This window comes from Juglans regia, chromosome 10, assembly GCF_001411555.2.
Source record: "Juglans regia cultivar Chandler chromosome 10, Walnut 2.0, whole genome shotgun sequence".
NCBI classification, from domain to species: Eukaryota; Viridiplantae; Streptophyta; class Magnoliopsida; order Fagales; family Juglandaceae; genus Juglans; species Juglans regia.
The window spans coordinates 8,206,090-8,221,636 of record NC_049910.1 but is presented as its reverse complement, the minus strand read 5'-3'; the positions used below and the strand labels follow the sequence as shown (position 1 = coordinate 8,221,636).

At 34.7% G+C, this 15,547-nt stretch overlaps 2 protein-coding genes across 3 annotated transcripts; one reads left to right on the top strand and one right to left on the bottom strand.

Moving 5' to 3' along the window:
- Window positions 1-510: 510 nt before the first annotated feature.
- On the top strand, window positions 511-1,768 carry LOC108987809 (protein MKS1-like). Its single transcript, XM_018960826.2, has one exon. The coding sequence runs from the start codon at window positions 760-762 to the stop codon at window positions 1,417-1,419; it is 660 nt and encodes a 219-aa protein (XP_018816371.2). The 5' UTR covers window positions 511-759; the 3' UTR covers window positions 1,420-1,768.
- A 4,028-nt stretch (window positions 1,769-5,796) lies between these two features.
- On the bottom strand, window positions 5,797-11,173 carry LOC108987814 (WD repeat-containing protein 44-like). Of its 2 annotated transcripts, none has more exons than XM_018960833.2 (8): window positions 10,223-11,173; window positions 8,913-10,000; window positions 8,735-8,825; window positions 8,406-8,563; window positions 8,252-8,303; window positions 8,081-8,160; window positions 7,907-8,000; window positions 5,797-6,550 (listed from the first exon to the last, which is right to left on the bottom strand). In XM_018960833.2, the coding sequence occupies exons 2-8, from the start codon at window positions 9,861-9,863 to the stop codon at window positions 6,033-6,035; spliced, it is 1,944 nt and encodes a 647-aa protein (XP_018816378.2). In that variant the 5' UTR covers window positions 9,864-10,000; window positions 10,223-11,173; the 3' UTR covers window positions 5,797-6,032. The 2 variants fall into 2 exon arrangements, with proteins under 2 accessions (XP_018816378.2, XP_035550407.1); XM_035694514.1 differs by having other exon boundaries at window positions 8,913-9,919.
- Window positions 11,174-15,547: the final 4,374 nt, after the last annotated feature.

Genomic DNA, 15,547 nt, shown 5'->3' with positions numbered 1-15,547 from the left:
CAAACGGTACCGTTTCGATTAAGGGTTTAATAATTCCACCCCTCTCCTTCCTCTTCTTCTTCCCTATTCTTCTTTCTTCATAATCTCTCTTCTCTCACATGTAGCTCCACATCCTTCCGCTTCTCTCTTCCTTCATAGTGCCATCGACAGGAAATTGAAGAGCCGATGGGAATCACACCGACACCAAGGTTGCTTATTTGCTCCCCTTAATCAGTCGATTCAGCCAGCTCAAAATATGTGAGAAATTCATCGGTGCGGCGTTGATTTTGGATTGAAACTGCATCCATAATGTCGGTTTTTACCCATAATCTCTTATTCTAAGAGTTTGAATTTAAATAGAGTTGAGAAGTCATTTATTAAAATTTAATCATTCAATTAAGACAACTAATTAGATATTTCAATTCAAACAAACAAAATTACCCGAGGAAAAGAATTGATTTTTAAAAGTAAAAAAACAAATAGAGGAAAATAATATTTTAAAAGTGAGAAAAACAAAAAAACAAAAAACAAAGCAAAACAAAAAAACAAAAAAATAAACATTCTTTTCTGGGTTGTTTTTGAAGTCAAACGAACTTGCTTGATCTGTCCCCGCTAGTTGCAAGGTTGAATATTCATTAGCGAGCCAGCAACTTCCAACTTTCTCCTTTCCCTTACCCTTCCCTCTGTCTTCCACTTTCCCCATCTTCTATTTTTACGAACCTCAACCACTCCCCTTTTTATTTCCATCTACACGATCCACTCGAATTGCCCCTCGAGAGGATGAACCCACTCGACCCAAGATATTCGCCGGAAACTCCCAAGAAAGAGCTCCAGCTCCAGGGCCGCCGCCCTCCTCCTCTCACAGTCAGCAAAGACTCCCACAAGATCAAGAAACCTCCCCCACACCCACAACCCAAACCGCCGCTCAATCCCTTCCGCCCCCAACAACAGCCGTTCCAGCCTGTGATTATCTACGCCGTCTCTCCTAAGGTCATCCACGCCACCGTCTCCGACTTCATGTCCATCGTTCAGCGTCTCACGGGACCGTCTTCGTCTTCGTCTAGAGCGGGAGATCTTTCGCCCGCGGCTAGGATCGCATCCATCGAGAAGACCAGCCCGCCGAAGAGAAACAGAGACAGAGCCGGCAGCGCTGCCGCAGCGATGGGTGTAGACCCTATATTGGACGACGAGGGGGTAGTAGAACTGGGTCAAACTTATCCGGGGATATTATCGCCGGCGCCGATGACTTTGCCTCCTATTCCGGACGGTTTCTTCTCACCCACAAATGAGCCGCAGGACTTCCCTCCTTTCCACGAGCTGATGAGCCCGTTTTGGCGTAATGGATTCTTCGCGGCAAGCCCATCGGGGTTGCTCTCGGCTCCTTTGATTTCTCCATCTCCTTCTTCACTGGAATTCTTGTCCAACTTTTTGAACTTCTAGGCTCAACCGCGTGCCGCTGTGCTACGTAAGGAAGTGAAACAAAAGGCCTGGAAATTCTCAAAAGAAAGTGGTAAAGTTTTTGCATTGACTGACTTTTGGTGGAAGAAAGCTATTCACCATAACCATTTTTTTGGTTCTCCTTACCATTTTTACTGAAAAGTTAAGGTCTGATCTACTGTTCCAACGATGCAGCAGCGCTACAGCAGCTAGTAGTTTGTCTGTGTAAATCTTAGGCAGTGTGCAATTCATCTATTTTTGTCGGTAATTTTAATGTTCTTGTGCTGATATTTAAGTGAGGTAGTTGTGCGGTTGGGGCTGCATTTAATGATTGATAGGCCATGCACTTCAATTCTTTGTACTTTCCATTGCAACACTTTCTTTTTTTCTCGCATCTTGCTTTCTTTCCGTTTTTTTTTTTTTTTTTTTAATTCCTGTGTTTGTGGATAAATATCCACGTGGCACAAGATTTTGGTGGTAAGAAACAAATATGTTTTTTTTTTTTTTTTGTAAAATTGCTTATGACTTAATAAATTATATAAATAATTTATATAAAAATAAATTTATATAATTTTATGTGATCTATTAAATCTATTTTATAATAAAATAACTTTATAATATTATAAATGATTTCTTTATTTCTATAACCATCGCAGATTCTTCCTTCGATGAATCCCATAAAAATCTATCCACTAGCGAAGCCACAATTTTTGAGGCATCTAGATTATGATTATCTTGTACTAATGGTCAAAGGATCTAAGAGAGGAAGGGGGAATTTATGTCAAAGTTTTAAAAATCGTTTTGATGATAGTTTTGATTAAGATATTAGAATAAAATATTTTAATATCGATATCGTTTTGAAATAGTTTATATATAATAAATTAATTATATATGTATAAATTATATTTTTAAAAAATATCAATATAAGTTTTAAAAAGTTAAAATATATTTATAAAATTTAATAATACTTTTAAATTTTCAATCTAATTATTTAAAAAAATAATTACTCATCCACTAGAAGGAAAGTATGGATTTGATTTCCAATTTTTGAGAAAATGAGATTAAAAAAGATAAAAAAATAATCTTCAAATGTGAGAAATAAAATAAAAATTATGAAAAAATTAGATTTTTACATTAATTATATAAAAAAAATTCGGTTGGTACATCGAAAATCAGATGGTATTGACTAAAACGCACCGGTACAACCGGTATTTAATCCGATACGAAACATATACCTTTTTCTATATAGGTCTATTCTAAATACCGACTATACCGACTGGTACAATACAAAATTTAAAACTTTGATTTATGTTGTCATGGCACCAATATGAGGTGACGGAAAACGGGTAGAATTTGATATAAAAATAAATAAATAAAAAAAGAACCAAATTTTGATAAAAGAATGATAGAAATAAGATAAAAGTACTAAAATAAAAAAGGCATTATTGTTATTCATATCAGATCACTGCTATATCCGTAAATGAATTATACAAAATAATCTTATAAATTGATGTGGCTTCATCTGATCTGTATGATTTATTTTATAATAAAAGTAATTTTACAATCTGACGAATTACATCGAACCACATCAGTTTGTGAGATTAGTTTTGTATAATCTTTTTGTGGCTAAAGTATTTCCATTCATTTTATAATATCTTATATTACATGTTATTTTAAGTGATTGTCGTGTAATGGATTAATATACTATTTTACAAATACTAAATCAATCCATGTGAGTAAAGACGACAAAATATAAGTTGGAGAGTTACATTATAATTCAATCATGCTTCCTCATTAAAAAGAAATTTTATTTAATGAAAATACCTTTCATTTTATATAAAGTTGTAAAAGAGTAAAAATATATCATTTTAAAAAAAAGAAAAGAAAAAGAAGGTAGTCCATGAAACTGCCTCAACTTTAGTTCCTTTGCCTCCCTAGAAGATATAGAATAGTGATTAAAAAACCACAGATAGCATTTTTCTTCAAGATTAAAAAAAAAAAATGTCATTTTGCTTTGTGAGGATAAGACGTATAATTACAAGGTAGTCTCGTATTGACATAAAGTACTATACTACTTATGAACTCAAACGGTGGCAAGTTATTCAGGCATCCACGATGCCCTCCACATCACAAGGATCTACCACTAGGGCTGTGCATAAAAGTTCCTAAATCCGACATGGTCCACCCGACTTTATACGGGTTCATCGGGTCTAAATCTCATACGGGTTTAAACATCCCAATACCCGTCGAAACCGATCATCGAAAACATTTCCTTTCTTCTCGAACCACTGTAGCGAAAATCTGATTTGCAACTTGATAACCAAATCCGTTCGCCATCGCCATATTTCTCCAAATTTGATCTGCGACTTGAGAACCAAATCTGATCTGCAACTAGTTTAAACCTCTGTTGCTTCTCTAGTGCTCCACCTTGCGACCAAATCTACACACTCTCACTCGACGGTACTTCTCCATCTTCTCCATCTGCACACTCTTTTGCTTAACTCTTGACTTTTCTTGCATGATTTGAGTATCAACAGTTCTCTTAATGTAACCCGCATCCAATCCCGTGATAATATCTAACCCCATTTCTTCAAAAAAAAACCCTAGTCTCTCTCTCTCTCTCTCTCTCACAGATGGTGGTTTGCTTTGCTCTTCTTCATCATCAACAGAACATGGCGTATGTAAACAACGGTGAAGATTACTTGATTAACCAACGCGTAGGCCCCAATTTCTTCAATGATGAGGTTCTTCAAGTCTCGCACTGCAGATTCTTGGGAGAAGGGATGGTCATTCTGGGCGAAGCAGAGCAAAGATCATCCAGTGAAGGATAACATATATCCCAGGACTGCTGATTTTCGAATTCCAGTGTTGGGTAATGAACTTTTTTCTCATCCGAGAAATGGATTTTAGACGAGGAGCCCACTTCTTTCCACCGGTATTTCTTGATGTTCTAGCTTCTTCGATTCATTGTTGACAAACGATTTTTTATGCTGCAGATTTTGTTTCTTCTTAGCTTCATCATTGACCATCGTTTTTTGACGTTGTAGATATTGTTGGTCTGGCTTCTTCGCTTCATCACAGACAAGTTAGTGGTGGTGCGGTGTCGTTGGTTAGAACAAGGAGAAGGGAAAAAGGAAAGAGGTGAAATGTCGGTTCTAAATTTTTGACCCGATCCGCATGTTTGCAGGTCGGATCGGTTTAGTGCCAAACCTAAATATTTGCGAGTCGGGTCGGATCGGCCCCAAAACTGGCTTCGGTGGGTCGGGTTGCAGGCCTACCTACCACATCAGCCAAGGATCCAGAATCTTCGGGAATCGCGTAGCCAAGTTGGTAAGAGGACATGCTTGTAATGGTTTTAGCAGACAGAATCAACAAATTATGCTGTAATGTAATGTATTGTGCAGTGCACATTCTCCGTTTGTAAAAATGTCCAGGAAAAGATTCCTTTTGCATTTTCTATATACATATATATCACCTTGTATTCATTTGTTCAACATCAATAAGAATTCATAAATACTTTTCTCCGGATCCTTTCACAAGGAAATTACATCTCACTGTCTCTTAATGTTACACACACTTACTAAAAATAAAGGGTATTTAAGATGAATTATTTATGATAAAATTGACTCTTTACCGTAAGAATTGACTCATCTTAATATAAATGATAATTTTCTTAACATAAATTGACCATTCTTATAATAACGTGTATGTGTGTGTATATAAACGCAAGTGTATATGTATTTTCAACTCGATTTGACATCATGCTAACGTAGTTTTCAGAGATACCTCTTTATTTGGAAGGTCATACGATGCAGCCTGAATTTGACTTTTAAAAGTCAGAAAAGGCTTCTGCTATGTGAATTCTTGGTCCAAGTCAGTTTTTTGGACATTTCTGTCAATTCCATACTCACGAGTCACGAGTGCCATTTCCATGAAACCAAACGATGAAAGTTAACACCGCCTTGTTTGTTTTTTAAAATATCTCATTTCATCTCATTTTATTATTATAATTTTTTTAAATTTTTACATAAAATAAAATAAATAATTTAATTTTTTCAAATTCTAAAACAATAATAATATTAAAAAAATATATTCTAATAATATTTTATTTAACTTTTTAACTTTAATCTCAACTCATCTCATCTCAAATCTAAAAATAAACGAGCCCTAAATAATGCTAATCAACTAATTATTTAATACTTAGTTGTAAATAGATTGTGATATAGTTGTTATTATTTCATTTTCTTCTTGCATGTATTCTCTAATAATTCTCAAATAAATAAAATATAAAATATAATTTTCTAATAATTTGATTCCACGTAAAAAAAAATGATTATTAAAAAGAATAAAATAGGATGAATAACACTTAATTCTAGGCAGTCTAAAAATTTAATTGCTTTTTTCTATACAGTGTAATATGTCCGATAAAAACAAAAATCTTGCATGGCCTGCCTTGGCGGAACAAAACCAAGTTTGCTATCGACACTGTTATACTGGGTGTTACAGCAAAGGTATAACTAGAATTTTCTAAGGAAATAAAGGAAGGTATTCATTCACCATCCTTAGAGATATAGCTGCATGCTTCCAGACGGCCAGGAGAGATCACCAGAAAACTCTTACAGCCTGACGGGAAGCCCATAGTTATGGAATGTCCGGATTGTTCCATCGCATCCAGCAGTCACAATCACCAACCCCCACATGTTTGATATGGCCCTGTGTTTGTGGGCATTACCGTGGTGCTGATCCTGAGATTCTTCTTCTGAAACTGGTACATCCCACAGAGGAAGTTTCTCTTCCGGCCAAGTTGCAGAACCCCTGCATGAGCCATCCATTGAGAACCAATTACCCCGGCTGGAAAACCTCTCTGAATCCGTGAACCTAGAAGTGGCCTCTAAGTGGTCCAGTGTCTGTGAACTCCTCTGTCCTGCTCCACTGCCCGACCAAGGTATTGCAATCGTCACACCTTCGGAGAAGAAATGCTCACAAGAACGCACGGATTTTGTTCGTTTCGATGTTGGGATGCACATCCCATCATAGTTCCAGAGATAAACACGAGAGTCCTCTCCATTTGAGACTATATGTGTCCCACTTGAAGTGAAGGAAGCTGACATCTGACTTCCTGACTTTGGAAGGCCTGTTTGAAATCAGTAGTAAATACTTTTAAGACAACTTCATCCAAGAGTGCGAAATATATATGAATATAAAGATAAATGCAGGTAACCTGATATTTTGTTCACAAGTCTAGAGTGATTTTATGGGTGAAATGCATATAAAGAAGAGCATAAGTATTAATTTAACCCAAAAATAGAAAACCGTGCACTAAGGCATGTGCTAAAGAATATCCAAGTTAAGAATATATAGCTGTAAAGGCTTATGGGAAAGCTTTGTGGTATTATGCAAGATCAATTATCTGCATGTACATAAAGGTATTCAAATTATGTGCATGTGCAAGATGATTTTCAAAGAATAGGGTGTGTGCATTCATGATTCACGCTCATATGCATGTGGATGAGTGCACACAAAAAGACTACATAGAAACAATCTCCGCACTACATGCATGACCAACTGAGGCAGGGCACCAAACTATATAGGTATGCTTCTCAAACTCCCAGGAACAGCAGTGCATATGAAATTCGCATTCTTTATATATGATTAATTTCTCCAATCAAAGGCAACCTCATCTAGTTCTAACATGGATCTCAAACTTCACTGATACAGCTTTCTGAACTCGGACAAAGAAACAATCCTCAAGCATCACAGACATTCAAAAGGGACGTGTCAAATATAATGACATCACAGGCAGTTGATTCAGATCTGAAGCGTGTAATGTTGCATCAACATTGGATTCACAAGACCCCTTTAACAAGGACCAACCACAAAATCCATATGTTTCTCATAAAACATGAAAACTATCTAAAGTGAGTATAGCTTGAAAAAGTGAGCAATAACTAGGACCTGATAGTGGGTATCAAAAACTGATTCAATGACACAAATCACTTGGAACAGACTACTAAGCATAACTAGTAAGTTCGTAACTCTATAAGTGACTTTTTTTTTACAAGAAATAACTCTTATCAATATAACATGAAAAAGATGAATCATATGAGAAGGTTTCGGATATATGATATTTTAAAAGGCAAGATATAGGGCCAAATAGGGAAACACAATTAAATAATTATAATGTGTAGAATATGATAGGGAAGTTTCGAATACATAAGCAAAGGACCATAAGTCCAATTGCAGAATTTTAGTCCTACTAGAGCTGCAGATTCGACCATAGGATGATTGCAAAAACATATGATCAGTCAGTCAATGTAGGGTTGATATTGCAACACACTGGAATTCAGTTCATAGTTATATTCTATCTCAGTTTTATTCTATTAAAAAGTTAACGCTGTAAGTAAAACCTAGAATATAATGGAAAGAAGAATTGATGAAAACAGATTTTCACAGCAACAATCTCAACTCAATGATATAAAGTCAGCTCTACCTCTGTATTTCTGGACAAGATTAATGCCATCATATACTCGGAGCTTGGAGTCTTCTGATGTTATCATAACTCTTTGAGATCTTTCTTGGCAAAACTGCAGGGAAGAATATGCCCAAGGTAAACAAAATATGTCACAGCCAGTATAATTTTAATTAGAGCAAGAGTAAAGCAGACCTGAATGCCAGTGATCTTTTTAGCTGAGGTCTTCTTTCTACCTTGAATACGTATCTGTGCATCAAGTTTTAAATGGTCGCCTATACAATCATAAGATCGAATTAGGCAATCCAGGAGGGAATTAGAAAGATTCAACATATACTATTGGCACCACCTAGCATAAAGATGTACCTGATGCATCGTAGAATCGGCAAGTGCCTCTAATAGAACCAACTATGAAACCCTGATTGCAGAGCAACATGAAATGTGATTATTGTCATGAGCTTCAAAAGGCATAATTTAGTAACAGTTTATATGCATGAAGATCAAGATATTCAGATCATACTTTCCCATCTGGCTTGTAACATATAGCAGTTATTACATCTCGCACATCAGCCCAGTCAACGACACGCTTTTCAGATACCTGCCAAAGTCTAATTTTTCCATCTATGGAGCCACTGATGAAGTAATTTTCATCAACAGGATTGAACTGAATGCACGTCACTGGTTACAATGGGAGAGAGAGAACTATATTAATATTGCTTCACACAATAATGCAAAGGAAATGAAGAATTAATAAATCTAGGATTATATCTAAATGCTGGAGAGAATATTCGTTTGATCTGTTATTATAATGGTTACAAGATTAAAAAGAATCAGTTGTCTCATATTTACCATAATCATTGTGATGGAAAACATCTAAACATTGTTCGCAACCCAATCGCCACAGACGGACAGTTTTATCCGTGGATGATGAAAGAAGACACTGTAGCAAAACATTTGGATTAGCTTCAAACGTATTACAGGCTTATATGAAAAGACAATCATGCAAAACAACTGCCAAGAAACTCACATTCGAATGGGACCAAGACAGGTCTAACACATCACTAGAATGGCCATGAAACTCTTGTAGTGGTGACTCTTCAATGTGAAAAACCTTATCAGGAATGTCAATGGAGGCATGGCTCGTGCTTTTTCCTCCAAAAGTGGACTTGCAACCTTTCACTTTTATACCATAACTATCTTTAGCCGTCATATAATTATCAGAGGCATCTTCTGATGTAATGCACCAAATACGTACAACCCCATCTTCGCCACCACTTGCTAGGTATCGGCCATCTGGACTAAACTTCATTGTCCAAATTAAGCCATTGTGTGCAGGAATCTCTTGCCCATTGTAAAGAGCAGTAAACTCCATGTACCTCTTCTTATTCTGCCACACCTTCATTCTGTTTATCTTAGGTGTTTCAGAATTTGGTTTTGATACTTTTGTTACAAATGTATCTCCTCCACCCTTCCTCTTGCCGACAAAGTGTTTTAACCAATTCTTCAATCTCCTTTTACCCACATCTAAGCGGCTATATTCTTCTGAACACGCACGCACATCACTCTCTACAGATTCCTGAGCAGGACTGGAAAGCCCAGCATCTTCCCCATCGAGAACTGATCCCCTCTCTCCTCTACAACAAACCAAAATTTCCTCTGCTAGATCAGTAGATGAAATGAAAGAGCTTGAGACTGCTCCACTACATTGCTTAAGCCTCTCCAACCCCATCAGCTCTTGGAAGGCAGCAACGTCCATTCCATTCTCCTCAGCACAAATCTTAGGAGAAGCAAGCTCAGATAAACCCATTCCACGTAAAAATATCTCCCGCCTTTCCTTAACGCTTACTGGTGCATTCATCCAGACACCATATTCTAAATGTACAGAACCCAAAGCTTCATCTGCAACTGAATCTACAGACGAACAGCAATCTGTCGAGTCAAAGAACACGTCAATTTCTCCCTCATCAGAGCTCAGCATGTCTTGTACTTGAGGCCAATATTCCACATCCAAAATCACCTTGCTCACACTCCCTACTGGCAATTAAGCAATAGTTGGAGTACTTAAATATCCACCGAAGCCCCAATTCACGGACCGAGTCTTTCTCGCTAATTCCACTATAAATATGTGATTACAAGCACGAATAAGTACAAAGAACCAACGAACAAACCAAGAGACCACCAATGACAACCGTTTTTCACATGTTCTAATGCTCTAGTATATGGCTTCCGGTTTTAAGATATTAGTAAAATAACAATATCAACACCCAAAACGCGGAAATGCTAGAATAATCAAATGCAGGGAACAAAGATCAAAGCTTCAAGGTTCGAAGACTGTACCTCGGCTTCAATGCAAAGCAACAGTGAAATTCAACTCTACGACCGACACTCCCTAAAATTGTGGCCAATGCAACACCTCAAGGTCAATTCCACAACTTTGAGCTATACAAAACAAACCCAATACTCTTCAAGTGCTCTGTATTGGGAGGTCGGCATAGAGGTATTACGAGAGATTGGCGGAGGAAGGAAAGGTGTGGACAGAGAAGGAAGTGCAAAAGATTAAAACAAAGTCTGTGACAAGTGTCAATTAGAGGCCTTATAAAGGACCTCGAGATCTGGGTTTTGGAGTGAGATTGAAAGCGTCTGGGAGACTAGAAGCCAGCGCGGTGCTCTGCAACCACTCTACTGTTGCCTTTTAGTTCTAAGCCCACCAACCAATGTAACATAAAAGAAATTCATTAATATCCAATGCCCAGTTGAAAAGTTTAATACAAACTTAAATTTCATAAGCCCATAACACAAAAGTTCATAGAAAACCAAAAGAGAACTTGATCAGTAATCAATTCACGCATACAAATCATAAAGATCCAAGTGACAATTTTGTTTATATATCTACCTAAAGTTAAGAAGACCCAGGTAAGGAATCGAAAAAATAAATTGAAGTTTTAAGGCCCACTTGAGGAAATGTAAAAATAAAGGTTAGTTTTTATAAATCCAACAGGAAAGCATTTAAAATCAGAACGAAATTTACAAACACAATTGAGCAAGTAGAAAGAAGACTACAAGATGAGAACCTCAAATCTAAACAAAAATGCTAAAAAAACTCGGCTTAAGTTAAAATTACAAAAGAAATTTTGTTTATTGCTCCTACCATGAATCTGTGTCTTCGGGGAGTAGAATAAAGAGTTGGAATTGGCTCAGAAACAGAAGGGGGAGGGACTGAAGTAGTGTAGTTGTCATAATGAGGTGAGAAGCTTACAGTTGGCTCTGATGAAATTTTATGAAGCTTTTAATTTCTAAGAAGCATTCACGGCAATCGAAACGCAATAACAAACATAAAGGAAACGAACCAGAGACAGCATGTGAGCGAGACAAGTCCACTGTTACTATTTATATTCGATACTAATTGACTAGCAGCCAGAGGGCCCAGAACTACAGCTACTGTTGTTACCATTTTGAAGCAAAGTAACAGAGACAAGGAAGAGAGAGAGAGCTAATGTGGTAGGGTGGACATTTGTCTTTGGGCTATAGGTCTTAATTGTGGGAGTAATTGTTCTCTCTCTCTCTCTCTCTCTCTCTCTCACGGGGCAGAGGGGAATCAGTTCTTGTATCAATGCTACTAAACCAATCTCTGGTTCTGACTTTCTCCTTTATGGGCATGTTCTTTTTTTGTTTTGCATTTCATTACTGTGATTTTAGAGAACAGTTTCCCTGATTTTCGGGGCTTTTGTTGGAAAATAACCCCAAAGACAACAATGTGAAAGATCTCTTTCAATAACTTTAGGTTCTGGAATTTGTATTCACACACACAAAGAGATCGAGAGGCATGGATTAGATCATATATCTAGTAGTAGCCCTTTTCCATCATTTAGGAACTTTCGTCTCCCCTCAGATCCTCTTAAATCCAATCCCGTCTAGCTCCTTTCTGTAAAAAGGGTTTCTTTCACAGAAAAAAGGTAAAAGTTTTGAAAACAGGTTTGTCTTGTTTTGGTAAAATTCTTCAAAAGCGATATAAATGCCATACAAAGGACTGCATTATTCAAGACCAGATAGAAGAGAAACTCACGTGACCCCAAGTCATCAGTGGTGGTATGATATCTTTACCATTGAAACGAAATGAGAGCTCAGCACGACGCCATCTCTCTCTCTTTCTAGAATACTCTAATTGGATTAGTTAAAGTTAAAAGATATTTTTTATAAATGTAAAAAAAATTTAACTTTTAGCTATTCTATTCACATAAATATCCACATTAAAATAGTTATTTTTTTCATTATATAATAATAAAATAATATAAGATAAATTTGATTTTAATTATTCACATCAAATCTCTATATTAAATTATATATTTATTTATTATATAGTAATAAATAATTAATAATTTCAAAAATATTTAATTTTTTTAATTATCAATTTAATTTATTTTATCATATTTACTATTCTACCTATATATATTAATTAATAATCATATTTTTATTAAATTAATATATCACTAACTCAAATTAATATATCCATTTCAAAAATATTTTAATTTTTTTAATTATGAAATTATTTTATTATATTTTACTATTCATAATATTATATATTAATTAGTAATCATATTCTAATTAAATTATAGATTAAAAATATAAACTAGAAAGATATTAATGGAGATATTGGAAGAGATAAACAAATAATATAAAATAGATTTGATCTTTTAAATTTAAAAATAACTTTAAAAATTATTGTAACTATATTTTAAATATTTAGAATATATTTATTTTAATATGATATATTTTAAGATTCAATAGTTAAATTATTATTAGATTTAATTTTTAGTTAATTTAATAAGAGTTATCTTAGTAATCAAATTACAGAGTACTTGCTGTCTGACTCTGATGTCGGAGATCTCCTTTGGGACCTGTTTTTGTTTTGGTTTTCTTGGAACTCTTTAGTACGGACAGTTCATTGTTAATGAGCGTGGTTGAAGAGTGCGCGTGGCAGGAAACGAGGGTGTGCTTGTACGGAGTGAGTGCGTTTTCGTTACGCAGACATGGAAGATAGAGAGAGAGAGAGAGAGAGGCGGAAAAAGAGAATGATAAGATGGATCATATGTCTACCGTATATAAATTGGAGTAATCATGGGCTGATCAACCCTTTTCCGCAACTTTATTTTCGATAAAAGGACATTTCTATAAAATAACGATGCTTTTATATATTATTTTATAAATTAATTTAAAACATGTCTTTTATTTCATTTAAAATATGAACTGTAAAAAAAATTGTGTTTATCATTTTTTATATATTTTTGTTGGCACTGGTGTCACACCCCAACCAACGAAAAAAAATATATTTATAATCGTGAATTGTGTAATTATCGTGTGATCATTTTATAAAAAGTAAATAAAATATGAGATTTACTTAAAAAAAAATTAATTTTTTATCAATAAATCCTACTATTTTTTAAAATGATTATGCGATATATACGTATTTCACGACTGTATATGAAATTACTCAAAAAAAAAAAACTCAAGTTTTTTGTTCAAACATGAGAGAGTTAAGGGAAGATTTGGATAGTGAGTTAATATGAATGTTGAAAGTTGAATAAAATATTATTAGAATATTATTTATTATTATTATTATTTTGAGATTCAAAAATTTTAAATTATTTATTATATTTTACATAAAAATTTAAAAAATTATAATAATTAGATGAGATGACTTCGAGTTAAAATGAATTTTGTATCCACACCGGACCTTATTATTAATAAGGCCAAATGGGACAATGAGCCTTATTATATATAGGAGAATTTGATCCTACAATCATGATTCAAATATTGATCTCAACCGTTGACTTCATACCATTTTGGTGGGATGCCATCTAAAGCATGTTGCACATTATTATCAATTCTAAAATCTCGTTAAAGTCATGTGTTTCACGAGTAGTACTACTTATGTATCAATGCAAATATTTTCGTTAACGTTATGTGTTTGGACTTGAATCTAGTGGTCACTTTAACCTATGCCGCCATGTGAGTCTACATGAGAAAATTATGGAAGAGGTGTAACACCCGATGATCATTAATCTTATTTTAAACTTCTATTTTTTCTAAAGGTTAATGGTGATCTTATAAGCTGATTAACTTGTGAGATCAACAAAGAGTCACCCGGTGACCTAAAAAAGAGAGTTAGGTCTACTTTGGGTATTGAGGTACCTCACTACTATTCATTATTGTATTATTACTTTTCATATACTTTTAACTACTATTTGATATTCTATTATTATTTTTTCACTACTATTTATAGAATAACTCACTACCCAAATGAAACATAACTAACCAAAAAGAAAGAGAAGTGTATCTCTGTAAAATATGTTGTAATTAAGGTTATCGGACTCCAAAGATAAATATGGACTGTCTAGTCATGGGAAGTACTTCGATCTCCATGTGGCAAGTGGCAAAGGTATTTGTTTTCACTTCCAACAGATATATGCTTTTCAATAAATTGGTAATTAAAAGATCATATAATATTAGGCTTAAACAGAAGAACAACAAATGGTTTCAGAAGAAAATAGTACTTGCATATAAATTACTCAAAGTTTGAGGTCTCATGATGCTATATGGCATAACTCAAGCCTAGTCACGTTGGGTTACCAAGGGAGCTGGGATGTAAAATCACCAAATTGTCCCAAAATCCTAAACTAATTAGAAGGGTTAGATTTAACACACCTCATGTTGAGGCAGATTCTCCCTCGATGAGTGGACTCAACATATAGAATATTTAATTACATAAGATAGAGTGTAGAGTTAAAGTTCGAAATCAGGACCTCTACGCTAATACTATATGAAATCATTGTTAGTATATTTAAATTAATGGACCTATATAGATTAGGAATTTCACATTGTATAATTGCCTAATATAAAGTTTGGATAATGTTTGTAAGGCCAAATAAATATGATTAATAAAGTGACATAATTAGGCCAACACATCTCTTGTAGCCTATGATTTTGGTCAGTTCATGAGCATAAAGTGGTATACAGGCCCAATTCATGTATAGAGACCCATTAAGGACCTATCTAATTCCATTATTTTACGATAGGCAAAATTAGAATTCTGGGTATTATATATATAAGGTTATGATTCTCACTCCAGATTCACTTTTTACTTTACACATCTCATCATTGTGAGTTTTTGACCAGAGAGTTAATTTTGGACGTGGAAGATCATACCCCTGCGCTCTTCCATCCAATGGCTATAGGTACGCACTTTTATTATGTTTTCTACATGGATTTGACAAGAGATCTTGGAGTTCTCGAATTTTATTCAAAATCCAACAATCACTACTTATCTCAAAAAGTTAAGCTGATGGGAATAAATAGATTTAATTATTTGTATTATATTCTAATTAACATTATGATCTATCAATGTTATATAACAGATTGCATTTATCTCAGCAGAAACTATGTAGTTTTTGTTCTGAACTGGGGATCAAACATTGAGCCCATTTCAACTAATCTAGCCATGATCATACCTCAGCTACTATATATTGCTTGTTTGACATATTACGAAAACACACACACACACACGTACACAAACACACACACACACACACATATATATATATATATATATATATATATATATATAAAAGTAAAGTACTACGTTTTTCCAGTACTGTAACAACTAAT

Excerpts from the sequence above, each read along its gene's own strand:
- LOC108987809 (XM_018960826.2), top strand. The coding sequence starts at position 760 with ATGAACCCACTCGACCCAAGATATTCGCCGGAAACTCCCAAGAAAGAG.
- LOC108987814 (XM_018960833.2), bottom strand. The coding sequence starts at position 9,863 with ATGCTGAGCTCTGATGAGGGAGAAATTGACGTGTTCTTTGACTCGACA. Across the intron at positions 8,161-8,251 it reads CCGATTCTACGATGCATCAG|GCGACCATTTAAAACTTGAT; the intron begins GTACATCTTTAT and ends ATGATTGTATAG. Across the intron at positions 6,551-7,906 it reads TCTTGTCCAGAAATACAGAG|GCCTTCCAAAGTCAGGAAGT; the intron begins GTAGAGCTGACT and ends GATTTCAAACAG.